Below are 21,456 nucleotides of genomic sequence, written 5' to 3' on the forward strand. Positions count from 1 at the left end.
ACCTCCGACCACACTGATGAAGTCCTCTATCTCTCCCCTTCCCCTTCCCTCCTCCCTCCCCTCCCTTCCCTCCACCCTCCTCCCTCCCCTCCCCTTCCCCTCCCTCCACCCACCCCCCTCCCATCCCTCTTTCCCCCTCCTCCCTCCCTTCCTCCCCTCCCTCCTCCTGTCCCGAACTCACCTCCGGCCATATTGATGAAGTCCTCTCTCTCTCCCCTTCCCCTTCCCCTCCCTCCACCCTCCCCTTCCCCCTCCCTCCTCCCACATTGATGAAGTCCTACATCTCTTTCCCCTCCTCCTCCTCTCCCCTCTCCCTCCCTCCACCCTCCCTCCCTCCTTCCCACTCCCCGTCCCTCCACCCTCCCTCCCCTCCCTCCCTCCCGTCCCGAACTTACCTCCGGCCACGTTGATTAAGTCCTACATCTCTTTCCTTTCCCTTCCCTCCTTCCCACTCCCCCCGTCCCTCCACCCTCCTCCCTCCTCCCTCCTCCCTCCCTCCCTCCTTCCCACTCCCTCCCCCTCCCTCCACCCTCCCTCCCTTCTCCCTCCCTCCCCTCCTCCTCCTCCCCTCCCTCCTCCTCCCTCCCCCTCCCTCCCTCCCTCCCTCCCCAAACTCACCTCCGGCCACGTTGATGAAGTCCTCCCCCGTGGCCTTGTAGACCTCGATGTAACGGTTGCCGATGTGGTGCTTGTGGCGCTTGAGGGCCATGTCGCGGTGCTCGGGGGACACGAAGCGGATCAGGGCCTCCCCGTTCCTGCGACCCTGCGGGCTCAGGCACAGGGCCACGCCGCCCCTGGAAAGCAAGAGAAGAGCGCTGTAGAAAAGGGGTGAACCGGGGGGGGGGATGATTATTTTTATATGCTGTGTACTGATGAGAGAGAGAGGGAGAGGGAGAGAAAGGGAGGCAGAGAGGGAGAGGGAGAGGGAGAGAAAGGGAGGTAGAGAGGGAGAGGGAGAGAAAGGGAGGTAGAGAGGAGAGAGAGAGAGAGAGAGAGAGAGAGAGAGAGGAGAGGGAGAGAGAGGGAGAGGGAGAGAGAGAGAGAGAGAGAGAGAGAGAAAGAGGGAGAGGGAGAGAGAGAGAGAGAGAGAGAGAGAGAGAGAGAGAGAGGAGAGGGAGAGGGAGAGAGGAGAGAGGGAGAGGGAGAGGGAGAGGGAGAGAGGGAGAGAGGGAGAGAGGGAGAGGGAGAGGGAGAGGGAGAGGGAGAGGGAGAGAAAGAAAGAAAGAGAAAGAGAGAAGAAAGAGAAAGAGAGAAGAAAGAGAGAGAGAGGAGAAAGAGAAAGAGAGAAAGAAGGAGAGGAGAAAGGAACAAAGTTAGACAGAGACATCCAGTTAAAAATCCACTTCCCATTCACACAAATTCAAAATCAGAATGGCCGGCGCCCTAAAACCTCACACGAATCCGAAATCTGCGCAGCGTCCGGCCCGCCGCAGAAAACTTGTTATGAAAACAAAGCGGCGCGTCGTGTGGGTTGTTTAGCAATAGTCGCAGAGCCACAGGTGCGGACGGGCCACGGCTGCGGTTTCACAATTTGCGATTTTTCGGTGTATTTCACGCCATCCCCACCCCCTCCCCCCCTCCCCGTTGATCTTTACATTTGAGAGTCGTGTCTACGTCGCCTCCTTCCGCGTGAGACGGAGGTGAGCTGTTAAATGTAGTTCTCGCTCTCTCGCTCTCCCTTTCTCTAGCTCCCTCTCTCCAACACCTTTTTCTTCCCTTTTCTCCCCGTTTTCTTTTTTCCCCTCCCTCCCCTCTCTCCCTCCTTCCCTCCACTTTCTTTACCCTATCCCCATTTTCTCCCTCCTTCCCTCTTCTCCCCCTGCAAAGAAAGCTAAGCCCTCTCCCCCCAGCAAAAAAGCGAGGCCCTCTCTCCCTTCCCTCTCCTTCTTCTCCTTTTCCCTCTCCCCCAGCAAAGAAAGCGATGCTCTCTCCCTCTCCCCCTCTCCCCTCCCACCAGCAAAGAACGTGATGTCCTCTCCCTCTCCCCTTTCCCCTCCCCCCCAGCAAAGAAAGCGAGGCCCTCTCCCTCTCCCCTTTCCCTCCCCCCAGCAAAGAAAGCGAGGTCCCTCTCCCTCTCCCCCTTTCCCCTCCCTCCTCCCCCCAGCAAAGAAAGCGAGGCCCTCTCCTCTCCCTCCTCCCTCCCTCCCCCCCAGCAAAGAAAGCGAGGCCCTCTCTCTCCTTTCCTCCCTCCCTCCCCCCAGCAAAGAAAGCGAGGCCCTCTCCCTCCCCTTTCCCCTCCCCCCAGCAAAGAAAGCGAATCCCTCTCCCTTTCCCTTCCCCCCCAGCAAAGAACGTGATGTCCCCTCCCCTTTCCCTCTCCCCCAGCAAAGAAAGCGAGGGCCTCTCCCGCAGGTTGATCCCGGACGGCACGAGGGGAGGCCACCGTCTCATAAACATTGACATTGATTAGTCCGCCGTCCTCGTACGGAACAGTTGCTTACATGGTCAGACACGCGACCGCCCCCTCGTGCTGTCTCCCCATCGCCCCTCCCCTCTCTCCCTCCTTCCTTCCTTCGCTTTACCTTTCACCTTTCTTCGGCCTCTCTCTTTCTCTCTCTCTCTCTCTCTCTCTCTCTCTCTCTCTCTCTCTCTCTCTCTCTCTCTCTCTCTCTCTCTCTCTCTCTCTCTCTCTCTCTTTTTCCATCTATCTTCTATTACTTGCTTTTTATGTACATGTGTGCAAGGTTTGTTATATATTTGTCTATCTCAGCATTGGTATGTGTGTGTGTTTGTAAGTGTGTGAATGATTGCATGTGTGTCCATGTGTGCGCGCGCGCGTCTTTCATATACAATAATTACAAAAACTATCATCATGAATGTTTTTGATATTCAATCAAATTTTTCTCTTCTACTGTCTTGTGTCGACCATTCCACGTTTTCTGCTTTCCTTCCATTCCACAGTCACTTTCTCATCCCTTCAACATACTTTCCTTCCACCTCTCCTCCCCGTCCCCTCCCATCCTTCTCACCTCCCCCTCCCGTTCCTCCTTCTTCCCTCCCGTTCCTTCTTCCCTCCCTCCCTCTTTCCACCTTCTCTCCGTTCCGTTCCCTTCCCTCCCTCTTTCCACCTTTTCTCCGTTCCGTCACCTTCCCTCCCTCTTTCCACATTCTCTCCGTTCCGTCTCCTTCCCTCCCTCTTTCCACCTTTTCTCCGTTCCGTCTGTCATTATTCCTCCTTCGGGCACCACCTGATCCCCGCACCTACTGCCCTGTGCTCACCACGCACTCCATTTTCCACTTCAGAATGGTTGTCGGCGGCTTCACTGTCAAAAGCTTCTACAACTTTCGAACTTCGCAACGCAATGAAGAGAAACTCGTGGAAATTCGTAAGAAAGTGTTCGTGGGTAACCGCAAAAATAAATAAATAAATAAAACTGTCACTCGGTCACACTCGTCCCATGGCATTCCACATGGCATTATTCATCGGCGGTCGGGCTGCCTCTTGAATTCCGATCGGCCGAGGGCTGTCGGGCCTCCGTCAAGACCCCGCGAGGATTTCTCGGAAGGCTCCTGGGCCGTTTACTAAGCGCGAAGAGCCGCAGGGGCCCGCTTCCACACGCGGAACCTGTTCGCCACTTACACTGCTCCGTTGCGCCTCATTCGTCCCGCGCGACACACGGGCGACTCGACGCGGCGGTTGCGACTGACCCGACATGACGCGCCGGCCGGCCGCCGACTCGCGGGAGTGCCCCGAGGGACTGTGTCATGTGCCCGCTTGACCGTGTCAGTCACGGGCGACTGACTCCCCTGAACTCGAGCTGCGTGGGCGCACAAGAACCCGCCCGCCTGACGGATTGTTACGCTGCGTCGCACACCGACGGCGCCCGAGGGACACAGGCGCATGCGAGCGCTGGGCGGCCGCGTCGCAGCCCTCGGGGAAGGACAAAGGAACCGAAGGACATCTGAGCAAACCTTGCAGCGGCGTGGGCTCCCAGGACGTAGCTGGCCGGGCTGAAGGGCGCGGAGTGGGGTGGGCGGTGCATCCCGCGCCCCCACCTGGCTGTCGACCGCGGGGGCACCTGCCACCTCTGCAGGGCGCAGGCCGGCCGACTGCGGTGAGGCGACGTGGCCTGCCGGCGGCTGTGGGGCGAGAGCCGCTGGTCGTGCGGGAGGCTGCGGTGCGCGGCCTGGCCTCGAGGCTGAGCTGGCTGCGGGCACGGAGGGGCAGCGGGGCTGGAGGCGGGGCAGGAGGCGGGCAGGGGCGGCGGGCAGGCGTGGAGGCCCAAAGGCGAGGCCCGAGAACAGGACGGCGAGGCTGGTGATGGCGTGGCGCCACGTACACTGGCTGGGCTCGCAGCGCTGAGCCGACACTGCTGCATGGACGCTGCCAGAGTACCCGCGCCTCCGTCATGCTGCCACGACGCGCCCCCGAACCGCGCCGCCCCCCGCCCGCTCGCGCCCTCGGGCCCCGCGCCCTCGAAAGCAGCCTCGCCCTCACAGCCGTTCGCCACGACCTCGGGGGACAAAACTCGCAGCGGCGACGGCGACGCGGACGATTCCCGGGCGTCGCCGAGGGCGAGCTCCTGCGCCCCTGGCATGCTCGAGGACCTACTTGCCGAAGGGGCGAGAGGCGGCGCTGCGGCAGGGTGGCAGGGAGGCAGAGATGGGTCACCCATGACTGCCCTCGGCACAAAACCTCGATGCACTACTGTCTGCCTATGCCTCGCTCCGGCATTGTCCTTCGGGTACTCTCTCTCTCTCTCTCTCTCTCTCTCTCTCTCTCTCTCTCTCTCTCTCTCTCTCTCTCTCTCTCTCTCTCTCTCTCTCTCTCCACCACTAATGCCCCTGGCGTACACACAGCAAACATTTAGCATTTTACAGAAACTATGCAGCAAAACCGTGCAGTCATGGCACCCCCAGAGGAGCAGCTCAACAGCGCCCACCGATATCTATGCAATGCAACAGCGACTCGAGCGACAAAGTGAATGAGTAATAGAAAGAAGAAACAAAAAGATCATCTTTGAGCGATAAACAAAACTAAGGATAGGAGATGGCCAAGGGGTGGGGGAGGGGAGAAGGGGAGGGAGGGGGAGTCCAGATGGAGGAGGGGTCAGGGAGGGGAGGGGAAGGGAGGGGTCAGGGGGTCAGGGGTCGTGCCACGAGGAATCATGACCACAGCGGAAACACGGTCGAGGTCACACAGGCGAATTCGATTTTCTTTTTTCTTTTAGTTAAGGCATTTTTACCCGCTTTCTCGAACGATCTGGGTAGACAACGAAAGAAAAGGAAGAACAAACCGAAAAGATAAACCGAGAGAAAAAAAAAATCAAACCGTTGAAAAAAATGTAAAAAAAAAAAGAGTAAAAAAAGAATGAACGGAAGGAAGAACGAGGGAAAAAAGGGAGAGAGAGAAAAAAAAGAAGAAAACCAGAGGCAGATGCAGAGTCACGGGCGCACATTCACACAGCGTGTACCGATATTCATCATCACAGCCTGTCACAATACCAAATCACCGAAGGCAACTTTCTCCGCTGCTTCACCTACATCACTCAGTCACTCACACACGCGTACACACACACACTTACATGCAAACAAACTACATACATACATGGATGAATAGAAACTACATACATGCATGCATACATACTTACGTACACACACACACACAGTCTCTCTCTCTCTCTCTCTCTCTCTCTCTCTCATTGCCTCGCTTTACTTGTGCAAAAAAGATGGCCGCCGCGTGTCTTATCATTCATTCATTTTGCTTCCTTCCTTTGTCGTCTTTCTTCTCTGCTGTTTTTATCCCATTGTTCTTTCCACACTTTCGCAATAACTTTATATATTTTTTCCTCATCGCATTAAAATCAATCAAAGAGGATACTGATAAAATATACAGATGCAAGGAAATGGAAAAAACAGACAACGTAACATTACTGAAAAATGAGAAACAGTAATCCAGTCAATAAAAGAGAAGAAAAATAACGAAAAATATATAAATACCTTAATTACCAATTCATTTACTAATTCATTTGCATGGCAGCAAAGGGGGCAGCGAAGGTGAGACGGAAGGAGAAAAGAAAGGAAACAAAGAAACGAAAGGAAACAAAGAAACGAAGGAGAGAATTAGGAGAGGAGAGGAAATGAGAAGAGAAGAGAGGGGATTGAAAGAGATGAAGAGGAGAGAAAAGAGTAAAGAGGAGCAAAGGAGAGGAAAGGTGAGAAGAAGGGAGAGAAGAAAGAGTAAGAATGAATGAAAAGAAATATTCAGAAAAAAGAGGGGGAGAGAGAGAGAAAAAGAAAGATCGAGAGAAAGAGAAAGAAAGATCGAGAGACGGAGAAAGAAAGATCGAGAGAAAGATCGAGAAAGATAGATCGAGAGAACGAGAGAAAGAAAAACAGAGAGACTATCTGCTGAGACGCGCACAAACTGCCACCTCAGCACCTCACTGATTATGTATGGCGGACAGCGACAAGGATGTATCACTGGGGGCTTTGGCCATGGGGGCATCTCGGTGGAAACGGCGGAGTGACAGCGGAGTAGAATGAAAAATAGGTAGGGGGGGGGTGTAGAATGAATGTTTGGATGGGGGAGGGGTGGTGGTGGTGGTGGTGTAGAATGAATGTATGGGTGGGGGAGGGGGTTGGTGGTGGTGTAGAATGAATGTTTGGGTGGGGGAGGGGGTGGCGGTGTAGAATGAATGTTTGAGTGGGGGAGGGGTGGTGGTGGTGTAGAATGAATGTTTGGGTGGGGGAGGGGTGGTGGTGTAGAATGAATGTTTGGGTGGGGGAGGGGGGGGCGGTGTATAATGAATGTTTGGGTTGGGGGAGGGGTGGTGGTGGCGGTGTAGAATGAATGTTTGGGTGGGGGAGGCTGGTGGTGGTGTAGAATGAATGTTTGGGTTGGGGGAGGAGTGGTGGTGGTGGTGTAGAATGAACGTTTGGGTGGGGGAGGGTGGTGGTGGTGTAGAATGAATGTTTGGGTTGGGGGAGGAGTGGTGGTGGTGGTGTAGAATGAACGTTTGGGTGGGGGAGGGGTGGGGTGGGGGTATAGAATGAATGTTTGGGTTGGGGAGGAGTGGTGGTGGTGGTGTAGAATGAATGTTTAGGTGGGGGAGGGGGGCGGTGTATAATGAATGTTTGGGTGCGGGAGGGGGGCGGCGTAGAATGAATGTTTGGGTGGGGGAGGGGGGGGGCGGTGTAGAATGAATGTTTGGGTGGGACAGAATGAATGTTTGGGTTGGGGGAGGGTGGTGGTGGTGTAGAATGAATGTTTGGGTTGGGGGAGGAGTGGTGGTGGTGGTGTAGAATGAACGTTTGGGTGGGGGAGGGTGGTGGTGGTGGTGTAGAATGAATGTTTGGGTGGGGGTATAGAATGAATGTTTGGGTTGGGGGAGGGGTGGTGGTGGTGGTGTAGAATGAATGTTTGGGTGGGGGAGGGTGGTGGTGGTGGTGTAGAATGAATGTTTGGGTTGGGGGAGGGGTGGTGGTGGTGGTGTAGAATGAATGTTTGGGTTGGGGAGGGGGGGTATAGAATGAATGTTTTGGCGGGGGAGGGGAGGGGGTGGTAAGAGTAACAGAGGCGTAGAATGAGTGTTGGGGATTATGTGGTAGTTAATGAAAATCAATGAAAGACGTTGCAATAAAAACAATCAATAATCATTAACAAAAACGATGGTAATTGGGCAATTATAACCCCTATATATTGTCAATATCCACAGGAAATTACTAGAGGAAAACAAAATCGACACTACTGTCCCTGTTAAAAAATATATAAAAAATAAAAGCAATTCTATTTCAATAACAAAAGTACAGTTGTCAACTATCAATAACACAAACAGACTTACAAAAACACTTAAGAAGAAAGAAGAAAGAAGAAAGAAGAAAGAAGAAGAAGAAGAAGAAGAAGAAGAAGAAGAAGAAGAAGAAGGGAGAGGTGGAAAATCTTACGATGCATGCCAGGTCCTCAGAGCAAGATAAACTAAGGGTAAGCACATTTCCTCCCCACTCCAGTTTCCCCTCTCCCCTCCTTCTCCCTTTTTACCTCTCTTTATCCTCTGTCTTCGCTTTTTCCTCTTTCTCGTTTAATTCCCCTTTTCTACTCTCCTTCTGCCTTCTCTTTCCTCCCATTTTCCCTTCTTCTCCCTCCCATCTCCCCTTCTCCTTTCCCCTCCTCATTCCTCCCATCTCCCCTTCTCCTTCCCCCTCCCATCTCCTCTCTCCTTCTCCCTCCCATCTCCCCTCTCCTTTCCCCTCATTTACCCCTTCTTCCTCCTCCTTTACCCCTTCTTCCTCCACCTCCTCCTCCTCCACCACTGCCGCCGCTGGTCGTGCTGTGGTAACGTTTAGTTCCCACACTCGACACCAGATGGCAGCCGATCCACCTGTTGCGCGGGGACGGACGAACGCACGAACGCACGCACGCGCGAACGAAGGCAGATCCAAAACGCAAGAATTCACAACAAAAGCAAAGAAAAAAGAAAAAAAAAAGAAAGAAAAAAAATCGCCCTTTCAGTTTGCCTTGTGACGAATGGCTCGACTTGGGGTGGACGTGGGGGCGGGGGGCGGGGGGGGTATATGACGTAGGAAATGAGGAAAAGAAAGGAGAAAAAGCGGATGAGGATGATGATGAAAACGAAGGAATAGGGAAAGGAGAATGGGGTGAGAATAGGATATAGTCACATATGGTGACGTAGATAGAACATAGAAAGAGAAGGATAAGTGCGAGAATGAAAGTGAAGTGGACGGGGACAGAAAATAAAGAAAAATAGGAAAAATTAAAAAGCAAAACAGAATATCACCAATAAAAATAAAAAAAGTTCAAGGATAAAAACAGCGAAAGAAAAAAAAGCGACCATATCCAACAGTGACGACACAAAAAAAAAAAATAATAATAATAAAATAAAATAAAAATAAAATAAAATAAAAAATTTACCAAAATAAACCAAAATTCCTGCTCAGTCGGCCAGCAAAAAGACAAATCGGCCTAGTCCCACTGGTGCAGCCGGAAGACGCCTAGGCCTAAATAATCTGCCCCTCACAGGATGTTTGGTCAAAGGTGAACGGATGGGGGAGGGGGGGGGGTTGGCTGTTGGGTGAGCAGGTAGGTGGGTGGGTAAGTAGGTAGATAGGGAGGAAGGGAGGGAGGAAGGAAGGAAGGAAGGAAGGAAGGAAAGGAAGGAAAGGAAGGAGGGAAGGAAAGGAAGGAGGGAAGGAAAGGAAGAGAAGAATTAAGAAAGGGGGGAGGGAGGAATGAAGGTAGGAAGTAAGAAAGGAAGAAAGGAAGAAATGGAAGGTCAAGGCAGCGAGGATTGGGAGGCAAAGGTGAAGGGAGGGGGAGGGGGGAGGTGGTGTTAGGTTGGCTAGGTAGGTAGGTGGGTAGGAAGGGAGGGAGGTGAGGAAGGAGAGGGAGGAAAGAAGGAAAGAAGAAAGGAAGGGAGGGAGGGAGGAAAGAAGAAAGGAAGGGAGGGAGGGAGGAAAGAAGAAAGGAAGGGAGGGAGGGAGGAAAGAAGAAAGGAAGGGAGGGAGGGAGGAAAGGAAGGAACGAAGGAAGGAAGGAAGGATGGAAGGAAGGAAGGGAGGAAAGAAGGAAGGGAGGAAGGAATAAAAGAAGGTCCGTAGGCAGTCTAACTAAACAGCACGGTAGGAGCTAGCAAAGGAAGAAGACTTGAAAGGCCAAAAAAGAAGAGAAAGAGAGAGAGAGAGAAAGAAACCATCTTCCAGGTCTCCCTCCGACCGTCATGGCGTCGGCGAATCCCCCCCCCCTCCCCCCCGTCGGCCGCCGATTTCGCGTCGCAGTTCTCACGGATTTCGATCACGCTCGCTTATCCGATTCGTCGCGGCAAATCTGCAGTGCGATTTTTCACGGGTCGTGGCCCGCGGATTTTCATTTTCGCGGGGAGACGCCGGAGGAATGATCTGGGGGCACGTGCATACGTATGACTGAAACTATATATTACTTTTAACTAATTCGACTTTGATTCATTTCTATGCCAATATCATTCTAGCTAATATTTAATCGTAATTAAAAGCTGGAAGACCCATTTGTTTTCTTTTCAATTATTATTGTTGCCGAAATTCATGCCTTTCGGGTATATATCTATATGAATTTGTTTTATGTCTAAATCACTACAAATAAGTATGAATGTGAATAAAGTTCATAAATTTATGGATTTATTTGACGAAGCCATCAATCACTAATAACAGAGTTACCCATGACATTTCTCATTTTCTTCGATCCATTTTCTATGATGCTACAATGACATACTGTGTCATTTTCGTAATCAGAACGCATACGGGTGTCCCATAAATATTGCAAAGTGCGTGTTTTGGTGAATACATGAATTACGCTAATGGTAAGGTTAGCCCTCGCCCCCCCCCCTGAAAGTCCCCCAACAATACCGCATTTCTAAATTCCTTCTAAAATAACCAACAATCACTTTTTAAAAATAACATTCTCGAACCAAAACCTTAAATAACCACCACCAGCAAGCAATCATCAAAACAATAATAGAAATCCAAAGAAAACGGTCACGAGGTTCCATTTTTCCAAGGCGATGAAAATGCACTTGTCGTTGTTGACCGTCGCGGCGCTAGATGGCGGGCGGGAGCATCCAGGCGCGACAACACGACGCAGCAGGTGAGATGACGGGCGATTTGTGAAGGAGGGGAAGGGGGAGGGGGGAAGGAGAAGAAGGGGGAGGGGGAGGGGGGAGAAGGGGAAGGGAGAAGGGGAAGGGGGAAGGGGGAGGGGGGGAAGGAGTGGAAGGGGGAGAAGGAGGAAAAGAAGGGGAGGGGAGGAAGGAGGAAAAGAAGGGGGAGGGGGGAAGGAGGAGAAGGGGGAGGGGGGAAGGAGGGGAAGGAGAAGGGGGAGGGGAGGGGGGGAAGGAGAAGAGGGAGGGGGGAAGGAGGGGAAGGGGGAGGGGGGGAAGGAGAAGAGGGAGGGGGGAAGAAGGGGAAGGGGGAGGGGGGAAGGAGGAGAAGGGGGAGGGGGAAGGAGGAAAAGGGGGAGGGGGGAAGGAGGAGAAGGGGGAGGGGGGAAGGAGGAGAAGGGGGAGGGGGAAGGAGGAGAAGGGGGAGGGGGGAAGGAGGAGAAGGGGGAGAGGGGAAGGAGGAGAAGGGGGAGAGGGGAAGGAGGAGAAGGGGGAGGGGGGAAGGAGGTGAAGGGGAGGGGGGAAGGAGGAGAAGGGGGAGGGGGGAAAGGGGGAGGGGGAGGGGGGAAGGAGGAGAAGGGGGAGGGGGGAAGGAGGAGAAAGGAAAGGAAGAGGAGGTTGTACAGATGAAAGAAGGAAAGGGTTAAGATGAAAGAAGTGAAGGAAATAAGACCTGGACAAACCTGGACAAAAAGCACAGGTAAGCTCTACTGCCCACCCTAATTTCAAATGCACAAGCCTCTTTCATCATCATTACAACAATTAGACACGAAGTGCTAAAAGCTCCAAAAACAAGCTGTTTTGCAAAGTTGGTGTTATAATCCATTTTCTTAAAAAAAAAAGTGTAGCACCTGTTGCAAGAAAAGTGCAGAGAGGAGTCGTCCCTGCAATTAGCAACACCTCTGGCACAACCACCACCAGGAGGCAGCAGGAAGCAGCAGGAGGCAGCAGGAAACAGCAGGAGGCAACAGACGGAAATCTGGTTATTTCTCCAGAGATTTTAAGACGGGTTTCTCACGTTCTCTAATGGTCTTTGCAACTGACGCCGAAGGCTCTCGACGGCAAGGGAAAATGGTCTCTAATGACTGCGACACTTCATAAGCACTTACTATAAATGAACAAGATGAAGTTCGCGCAATAAACGAATACGTCGAATTACGTCAAAGAACCGGCGAAAATCTACGGGTTTCCACAGCCGGATTTCAATGTCTCGCTCACGAAGGACGCGGTACCTTTTCGCCGCATCCAAATCCTTAATCACCAAATTCAATAAACCTAATCCGTAAATATCTTCCGCGTTTATAACAATACCCAAATCCCTAAATCCAAAGACCAGCCCAAAGAGAAAGCACGAAATACCCAAAAATCCAAAGACCAGCCCAAAGAGAAAGCACGAAATACCCAAAAATCCAAAGACCAGCCCAAAGAGAAAGCACGAAATACCCAAAAATCCAAAGACCCTTTTCGGGAAAATAGATCCACAAAAGGCAGCCTAACCCCCGGAGTCTCTCCAGGCGGCGGCGGGGCGGGCGGGACAGGCCGTGACAGGCAGCGGGTGCGCGAGGCAGCGCTGGCGGCGGCGTGTAGTGCAGGCGGGACGTGTAATCAACTTAATCACAGGGTAGATAAGACCCTCGATGGGAAACACTTGAGGCTTCTGCCGCTTTACTTCCCACGGCCACAAGGGCACATGGCGGCGAGACGAGCAAAGGGAAGGATCGCCCTTACGACGCGGCGGCACAGAGCTCATAGTCCCGAGACCGCGGAAACGGCTCTTAGCGTGTGCGTGCTTTCGTCCGGCCTAAACTCCTACAGACGGTGAATTTCCAAGCTAATTAACTACCTCGAGCTGGAGGCCGGACGAAGCAGCGCGGATTTGGCGGCGCCTCGGAAGCCCCCTCGATGGACGGACGAGGGGGGGGAGGGGGGGAGAACGGAAAACTGAGAAGGAGTGATAGGAGAACTAGGCTGAACGGTAGATGAGGGGGAAAACGAGGAAAGGAGGCGAGGAGGAGGAGGAGGTATGAGAAGAATTGAAAGGGAAAGGGGTGAGAGGAGGAGGAAGGAGAGATGGAGGACAAGGAAGAGGAAGTAAAAAAAAACAGAACAGAACTAAGCCAAAACACAACAAAACCGAACAGAAAAAAATAGATCAAGAGAGAAAAGAGGAAGAGGAAGAAGAGAATGGGAGGCGCAAGAAGGAAGGGCTGCGGTGGGCGGGGCAGAGGGGAGGCGCAAGAAGGAAGGGCTGCGGTGGGCGGGGCAGAGGGGAGGGGAGAGGGAAGGGGTGGAGAATGGGGGGGAGAGGAGAGGAGAAAAGGGGAGGGGAAGAGGAGAAGGGGAGGGGGGAGAGGGAAGGGGAGGGGAGGGGGAAGAGGAGAAGGGAAGGGAAGGGGGGAGGAGAAGGGAAGGAGAGAGGAGAGGAGGGGGGGAGAGGAGGGGAGGGGATAATTTGAAGATCGTAAACGCAAACCTTTTACAGGGCGGCCATTAAGTTATCAGAGCCCCGGCGAAGGACAGGGCCATAAATCTACTCGATTCGTGGTCAACTCGAGACTCCGCAACACGGCCCGTCGCTCAAAAGAAGGAAATGACGATAAAAGAAAGATGCAAAAGAATGGAGAATCATAATCATAAAACAAATGCCTAGTTGTTATTTTTGTCTTCTTTAATACAAAGAGAACGAGAGGAAGTGGGGTAGGAAGGGAGGAAAGGGGAGTGGTAAAGGGAGTGAGAGAGGGAGGGAGAGAGAGGAGGAAAGATGAAAGAAAAAAAGAAAAAAAAATAGGAAAAGAAATAAAATAAAATAAAAAATAATGGGAAAAGAAAGAAAAACAGAGGCACGAAGAGGAAAGCCGCAAATCAACCCAATCTCATTCAAATCACTCCAGCATCGAAGTCGGGACAACCGCATCCAATCTCCCTCCCCATCTCCACCTCCCTCGCCTCCCCCCTCTCTCCCCTTCCCCTCCCTCGCCTCCCGCCTCTCTCCCCTTCCCCTTCCCCTTCCCCTCCCATCCCTCCCTTCCCCCCTCCCTCCCTCGCCTCCCCTTCGTCGTAACCCCCCCCCTAACCACCGGTCGGCGGCGTCGGGGAACAGCAGCCGACCCGCGGATAAAACCGTCCGACCGCAAGCGAATCGGGAACAAACTGGCGCCGGCGGAGACAAGGGCGCGGCCGACCCGGTGAACAGAGGCCTATGGAGCGGAACGGGAGTAGGAGGAGGAAGAGGAGGAGGATAAAGGAGGTGAAGGATAAATAGGAGGAGGAGGAGGAAGAGGAGGAGGAGGGAGGTGAAGGATAAATAGGAAGAGGAGGAGAATAAATAGGAGGTGAAGGATAAATAGGAGAAGGATAAATAGGAGGTGAAGGATAAATAGGAGGAGGATAAAGGAGGTGAAGGATAAATAGGAGGAGGAGGAGGATAAATAGGTGAAAGATAAATAGGAGGAGGAAGATAAAGGAGGTGAAGGATAAACAGGAAGAGGATGATGATAAAGGAGGTGAAGGATAAATAGGAGGAGGAGGATAAAGGAGGTGAAAGATAAATAGGAGGAGGAGGATAAAGGAGGTGAAGGATAAATAGGAGAAGGAGCAGGATAAACAGGAGGAGGAGGAGGAGGATAAATAGGAGGTGAAGGATAAATAGGAGGAGGAGGAGGATAAGGGAGGTGAAGGACAAATAGGAGGAGGAGGATATAGGTGAAGGATAAATAGGAGGATAAAAGAGGTGAAAGATAAATAGGAAGAGGAGGATAAAGGAGGTCAAGGATAAATAGGAGGAGGAGAATAAAGGAGGTGAAGGATAAACAGGAAGAGGAGGAGGAGGATAAAGGAGGTGAAGGATAAACAGGAAGAGGAGGAGGAGGATAAAGGAGGTGAAGGATAAATAGAAGGAGAAGGAGGATGAGGATGAGGATAAAGGAGGTGAAGGATAAATAGGAGGAGGAGGATAAAGGAGGTGAAAGATAAATAGGAAAAAGAGGAAGGGGAGAAGAGAAGAAAAACAAAACCAACGCAGACGATGATTCATAAATAACCCGGTGACAAGGAGGATGAGGAAAGCATCAAGAGGAAGAGAGGAAAATGCAGGCCAAGCGCCGAGCGAACCGGTAACTCACCTTGGAGTTTCTTAAAAAAATAATAATAATAATTAATAAATAAATAAAACAAAATAAAATAAAATAAATAATAAAAAATAAAAGTAAAAAATAAACAAAAAAATAAATACAAAAATTAAAGTTAAAAAAAAAAAATAAACAATAATAAAAAATGACTAACAGGTAAATAAAATAAAAGGAATAAATGATAATAACCAAGAGAATCCGCAAACCACCCGTCACCCAATCACGTCAACCCACGGAATCAACGAGCGTGAAACCGTTTAACGAAGTAATATTTTAAACATTTTTTTTCCTGTCTGAATTCAAGAATAATTGCATAATATAACATCACCAGCGCCGACTATCCGACGCCGATCCGCCTCCGGTTTCTCCCTCTCCCTCTACTTCTCTTCTCTTCTCTTCTCGTCTCTTTCTCTCCCTCTACTACTCTTCTCTTCTCTCTCTCTCTACCTATCTCTCTTTTCCCTTGATTTCTCTTACCATCCCCCTTCACAGCATTATCATGTCTCCCAACTTTTATCTCTTTACAAAAAAAAAAAAATAATAATAAAAAAAATAAAAAAATAAATAAATAAATAAAAATAAAATGTGCAGAGAATCAAAACCAGACGCCCAATCCTTCCCACGACTCTGCCACCCTTTGCCAACAACGCAAGGCGGTGGCAGATGACGTAAAATACGGCCTGGCATACTCACTTTGCAATGTTTAGACCTCGGAAGAACTTTGCAATGTCTTGGTCGGAGCTCTGCCAGGGAAGTCCTCTCGCCCGCACCACGCATGCGCTGTCGACCTCCTCCGTCCGGGAACTGCAAGAGAGAGAAAAATGTGAATTAAAGGTATAGATAAGAGGAAAAATAAAATGTATAAACGAAAAAAATGGAAGAAGGGGAAAGTAAATGTAATACAGTAACACAACGATAAAATTGACATCACAATACAAATTTCACGATTACGATACCAAAACGGGCAACAGAAGACCTGGCCTACACACACACGCGCACACGCACACGCACACGCACACGCACACATATATATATATATATATATATATATATATATATATATATATATATATATATATATATATATATATATAGAGAGAGAGAGAGAGAGAGAGAGAGAGAGAGAGAGAGAGAGAGAGAGAAAGAGAGAGAATACTACAGCTACACACGTCCGCAACGATTGGAAAATAAAGATGAATGAATAAAGAAGAAGGGGGTGAGAGTGGAAGCGGGAATGGGAACGGGAATGGGAATAGGGGTGGGAGAGAAAGGGACAGACAGACAAAGAAAAAGAGAGAAAGAGAGAGAAACAACTAAAAAACAACAGAAGCGTAGCACAAACAACGCGCGCCGGTCTACAACGCCAAATCAACGCCGGCGCAATTTGCCTGCGACCCGAGATAAGAGGCCTTTGGGGAAACTCAACGCCGGCGGTGGCAGGAAGGCGTCGGGGTTAGGGAGGAAGAGGAGGGGGAAGAGGAGGAGGGGGAAGAGGGGGAAGAGAAGGAAGAGGGGGAGAGGGAGGCAGTGGGGGGAAGTGGGGGAGGGGGAGTGGGGGGAAGAGGGGGAGGGGGAGGCAGTGGGGGGAAGAGGGGGAGGGAGATAGTGGGGGGGAAGAGGGGGAGGAAGGGAGTGGGGGGAAGAGGGGGAGGGGGAGAGGGAGGCAGTGGGGGGGAAGTGGGAGAGGGAGGAAGTGGGGGGAAGAGGAGGAGGGAGATAGTGGGGGAAAGAGGGGTTGGGGAAGGAAGGGAAAGGGGAGTGGGAAGGGAAGAAGAGAAGGAAGCAGGAGGAGGAGGAGGAGGAGGAGGAGGAGGAGGAGGTGGAGGAAGAGGAATAAGAGGAGGGGGAGGAATAGCAAGAGAGCGAGGAGAAAAAAAGGTGGAACGTGGAAGAAGCGGAGGAAGTGGGAGAGGAAAAGATTAGGGAAAGGGGAGGGAAGGGGAAAAAGAGGAAGGTGGGAGAGGGTGCGGAGAGAAGGGAAAATAAGCGGATAAATGGAAGGAAGTGAAGAAGAAAGGAACAAAGGAGTAGGAAGACTGAAGATAGGAATGGCGATGAAAAGAGGGGGGGGGGGAAGGGAGTAAAAAGAGAGGAGGATGAATAACAATGATGGAAAGGAAGAAGACCGAAGGAAATTAAACAAGAATAATACTAATACTAATAACAACAACAACAATAATAACAAAGCCCCCTCCCTAATACCTCCGAGGGCGCCCATTGCGGGAGAGGCAGCCTCCCGATCTCCGCTCCCTCGCCCCCCCTCCCCCCCTCGCCCCTCCGCCCCCACCTCCCCCTTCCGCCCCCTTAAGCTGGCCCTCTGACCCTCCCCCGCAGGAGATGAGGGTCACTGCCCACTTTCGCACCACACCCACACCGCCCACGCTCGCTCGCTCTCTCTCTCTCTCTTTCTCTTTCTCTCTCTCTCTCTCTCTAGCGGTTGCTTTCTTTTTCTATGCTGCCTTTAGTGGTCGTTCTCTTTATCTCCCTCTTTCGCTATTGCTCTCTTTTCTTTCTCTCTTGAGCGGCCGTTCTCTCTATCTCCCTCTTTCGCTATTGCTCTCTTTTTGATTCTTCCTTTAGTGGTTGTCGCAATTCCATCTTCGTCGCTTCTTTCTTTTTTATTCTATTTAGCCTTCGTTAGCTTTCTCCTTGTCTGTATTCTCTTCCCCCTATGCATATTTATTTATATCTTTCTCCTCTCCTCCCCTGCATATTTATTCATATCTTCACATCTCCATTTACTACGAACGATAGGAAGGAAGGAGAAGAGAGGAGAATGAGGAAAAGGAAAGAAGGCAAGAGGGAGGGAAGGGAGGGGGAGAGAGGGAAGGATGGAGGGAGACACAGGAGAAAGAGAAAGAGAAAGAAAGAAAGGAAAAGAGCGAGAAAGAGATAGAAAAAAACACACAAAACTAAGCATTAAAGAAGCTAGGAGGGGGAGGGGGGGAAGGGGCACCGAGGTGGGTAACTCGCTCAAATACCCCTCCTCCTCCTCCTAATTCTACCCCCCATCCCCTCCATCCCGAGGTCAGCACCGTGCCCGCGGGAAAGAGGTCAGCACGGAATCCGGTGGCCAGCGCGTCCGAAGCCCCCTCCCCCCTACCCACTACCCCCTCCCCCCTACCCACACCCCTCGCCCCCCGCACCGCCCCCCCCCTCTCGCGCCGCCGCCCCAGGAGAACAGGTTCGGCGTCCAGCGGGAACCCGGAGGCAGCGAGGGTTTCGGTCGTCGGCGTTCGAGTGGGGAGGGGAGAGGGGAGAGGGGGGAGTGGAGATAGTGGGGAGGGGAGAGAGTAGGGAGGGAAGGGGAGAGAGTGGGGAGGGGAGAGAGTGGGGAGGGGAGAGAGTGGGGAGGGGAGAGAGGGGAGGAGAGATAGTGGGGAGGGGGGAGAGTGTGGAGAGGGGAGAGTGGGGAGGGGGAAGGGGGAGAGTGGGGAGGGGAGAGGGGGGAGTGGGAAGGGAGAGGGGAGAGGGGGAGTGGGAGGGGAGAGGGGAATGGGGAGGGGAGAGGGAATGGGGAGGGGAGAGGGGAATGGGGAGGGGAGAGGGGAATGGGGAGGGGAGAGGGGAATGGGGAGGGGAGAGGGGAATGGGGAGGGAGAGGGGAATGGGGAGGGGAGAGGGGAATGGGGAGGGGAGAGGGGAATGGGGAGGGGAGAGGGGAATGGGGAGGGGAGAGAGGGGAGTGGGGAGGGAAGAGAGGGGAGTGGGGAGAAGGGAGTGGGGAGAAGGGAGAAGGGAGTGGGGAGGGGAGAGAGAGGAGTGGGGAGGAGAGAGAATGGGGAGTGGGGAGGGGTGAGGGGAGAGAATGGGAAGGGGAGTGAGAGGGGAGAAGGGAAAGTGTGGAGGGGAGAGGGGTGAGGGAGGAGTAGGAATGAGGGAAGGAGGGAAGGGTGGAGAATGGAGAAAAGAGAGGGAGTAGCGAGGGTGGAGAGGGAGTGTAGGTTGGAAGGGAATAGGGAGGAGTAGGGAGGAATGGGGAGGAGGGGGTGCAGGAAGGGAATAGAGGAGAGGAAGTGGTGGCGCCGCGTCTCATCTTTATCACGTGACACTTTTTACAAATCGGGACACTTTTCCCGATTTTTTCCTCTAATTACCTGAGAGATTTTGTTTCCCGTTCTCCTGCTCTTCTTTCTTATCTATCTATTCTATTCTATTCTACGCACATCAAGCTCCATCTGAACTTCCTACCAAACGGACACCATAAAAAAATATTATAAAAATAATAATAAGTAAAAGAAGAAACAGAAGAGGACGAAGAAGAAGAAGAGGAGGAAGAAATAGAAGAGGGAGAAGAATAAGAATAAGAAATAGAATTGGGAGAAGGGGAAAAAATACGAATAAAGGAAGAAAAAAAAGAAAAAAAGAAAAAGGGAGAAGAAAAAAGAACGAAAAAGGAAGAACAAAAAAGAAGAAAAAAGAAGGAAAAGGCAGAAGGAAGAAGGGAGAAAAAAAAGGAAGAAAAAAGAAGGAAAAAGGAAGAAGAAAAAAGAAGGAAAAGGGAAGAAGGAAAAAGGGAGAAAAAAAAACAAGAATGAGAAAAAAAATTACCCAACTGTCTCATTCCCACGCCACCTTCAAACCGAACGCGTATCGCCGCCGTCCGAAACGATTAGCAACAGGTGTCCGATTCTCCCATTTTCTACCTGTTCGCTTTTCGGCTCTGGGGGGGGGGGAGATTGCAGAAAGGCTTGCAATCAATCAGCACCGTGATCTGCCCCCCCTCTACCCCTTTCCCCCGCTCCCTATGGCCTCTTTTACACTCTTGAGGGAGAAGTAGAGAGAAATAGGAAGGTAAAAGATAGAGGGAAAGAGAGGGAGGAGAGGGAGGTGGGGAAGGTGGGGGGGAAAGTGGGAAGGAGGGTAGGAGAACGAGAGAGAGAGAGAAAGAGAGAGAGATAGAGAGATAGAGATAGATAGATAGATAGATAGATAGATAGATAGAGAGAGAGAGAGAGAGAGAGAGAGAGAGAGAGATTCGTTCGTTAGTGCATGGCTGTGTCTCCTACAAGGGGAAGAGTCAACGCATTTCCGTTTTTTTTTTTGTTTAGCCCCCCCAGCCCCCCCCCCCCAAAAAAAAACAAACTCATATACAACAAACTCAATCTCAATCTATCAATATCCATCTCCTCCTCCTCCTCCTCCTCCTCCTCCTCCTCCTTCCCTCCTCCTCCTCCTCCTCCTCCCCCTCCTCCTCCTCCTCCTCCTCCTCCTCCTCCTCCTCCTCCTCCTCCTCCTCCTCCTCCTCCTCCTCCTCCTCCTCCTCCTCCTCCTCCTCCTCATTCAAAACACAGAGCGAACAGGTTGTTAAAGGACCTCAAACCTCATCACTTTCTCCGCTTAATTACTGTCGACGGTGATTAACGGAGCGGATACCAATAGGCCTTAATGAACTACGTTACGCAGACAAGATTGGATGATAAAACACGGAGATAAGAAACACGCAGCACCGCTTCCTCTGACTACCCTCTATTCTTCTTCTTCTCCTTCTCCTCTATCCTTGGCCCTCTCCTCTTCCACGTCTTCCCCTTTCACACTAGTTTCCATACATCCTCTTCCTCTTCTTCCTCCTCCTCCTCCTCCTCCCTTCCCCCTTCTCTTCTTCCTATTCCTCTCCTTCCGCTTCTTCCTGTTCCTCTTTTCCTCTCTTCTGCCTCCTCTTCTTCCTGTTCCTCTCCTTCCCTTCTCCCTCTTCTTCCTCCTCCTGTCCTTCCTCCTTTCCCCCCTTCTCCTCCTCCCTCTTCATCCTGCTTCTGTCTCTCTCCCTCCCTCCCTTCCCCTTCTCCCTCTTCTTCTTCCTGCTTCTCTCCTTCCTCCTCCCCCTTTCCCCCCTTCTCCCTCCTCCTCTTCCCTGCTTCTCTCCTTCCCCTCCTCCACCTTTCCCCCCCTTCTCCCTCCTCTCCTTCCTGCTTCTGTCCCCCCCTTCTTCCTCCTCCTCCTCCTGCTTCTCTCCTTCCTCCTCCTCCACCTTTCCCCCCTTCTCCCTCCTCTCCTTCCTGCTTCTGTTCCTTCCCCTTCTTCCTCCCTCCTCTTCCTGCTTCTCTCCTTCTTCCTCCCTCCTCCCTCTTCCTTGCTTCTCTCCTTCCTCCTCCTTCTCCCCCTTCCTCCCCCTCCTCCTCTTCCTGCTTTTCTCTCCTTCCCCTCCTTCCCCTCCCCCTCGAGGAGTCCAGAGCCCCCGCGGAAGAAAGCGGAGGCTGCCATTGCCCTACATTCCCAAAGGTCGAGCAAGATGCCCGCCCACGCTCTGAGTCACGCCCCCCTTCGCCACGAGCGACCACGCCCTCGCAAAAGTCATGAGGGACGAGTTTTGACGTCCTCACCCCCTCCTCCTGTTCTCCCTCTCTCCCTTTCCTCCCTTTTTCCCCCTCTTTCCATTTCCTCCCTTTTTCCCCACTCTTCCCTTCTCGACATCTCCTTTCCCGATCGTCGTCTTTCCCTTCCTTTCTTCCTCTCTCCCTTTCCTCCCCTCCTTACTCTTCACTTCTTCGCTTCTCTTTACCTTCTGTCTCTACTGCTTACCACTTTCCTCGCCCTCGCGCTCTCCCTTCCCCCCCACCTCTCCCCTCCTTCCTTTGGCGTAGCGAAAATTAACCTCAAATTCAATTAAGCCAATAACCAAACCGATCAAAACACACACTAAAAAAAAACAATAATATAAAAATAAAACAACAAAAATAGACACAAAAAAACTACCTGGTCGCTAATGGCGCGACAAAATACAACAGCTGATAACCGCAACA

The 21,456-nt window shown here is 51.8% G+C and overlaps 1 protein-coding gene across 6 annotated transcripts in view; it reads right to left on the reverse strand.

Moving 5' to 3' along the window:
* Positions 1 to 21,456, reverse strand: part of fus (epithelial splicing regulatory protein fusilli) — a 196,649-nt gene that overhangs the window by 44,171 nt on the left and 131,022 nt on the right. For 4 of the 6 annotated variants that reach the window (XM_070135007.1, XM_070135003.1, XM_070135004.1 and 1 more), the window contains exons 6-7: positions 15,410 to 15,520; positions 619 to 794 (exon numbers count right to left, since the gene is read on the reverse strand). In XM_070135007.1, the coding sequence (XP_069991108.1) occupies positions 619 to 794; positions 15,410 to 15,520 (287 nt within the window). Of the gene's footprint in view, positions 1 to 618; positions 795 to 3,580; positions 3,871 to 3,912; positions 4,632 to 15,409; positions 15,521 to 21,456 lie in introns of those variants that run through there. The other 2 variants (XM_070135005.1, XM_070135008.1) reach the window with 2 other exon arrangements.

This window comes from Penaeus vannamei, chromosome 20 (assembly GCF_042767895.1).
Source record: "Penaeus vannamei isolate JL-2024 chromosome 20, ASM4276789v1, whole genome shotgun sequence".
NCBI classification, from domain to species: domain Eukaryota; kingdom Metazoa; phylum Arthropoda; class Malacostraca; order Decapoda; family Penaeidae; genus Penaeus; species Penaeus vannamei.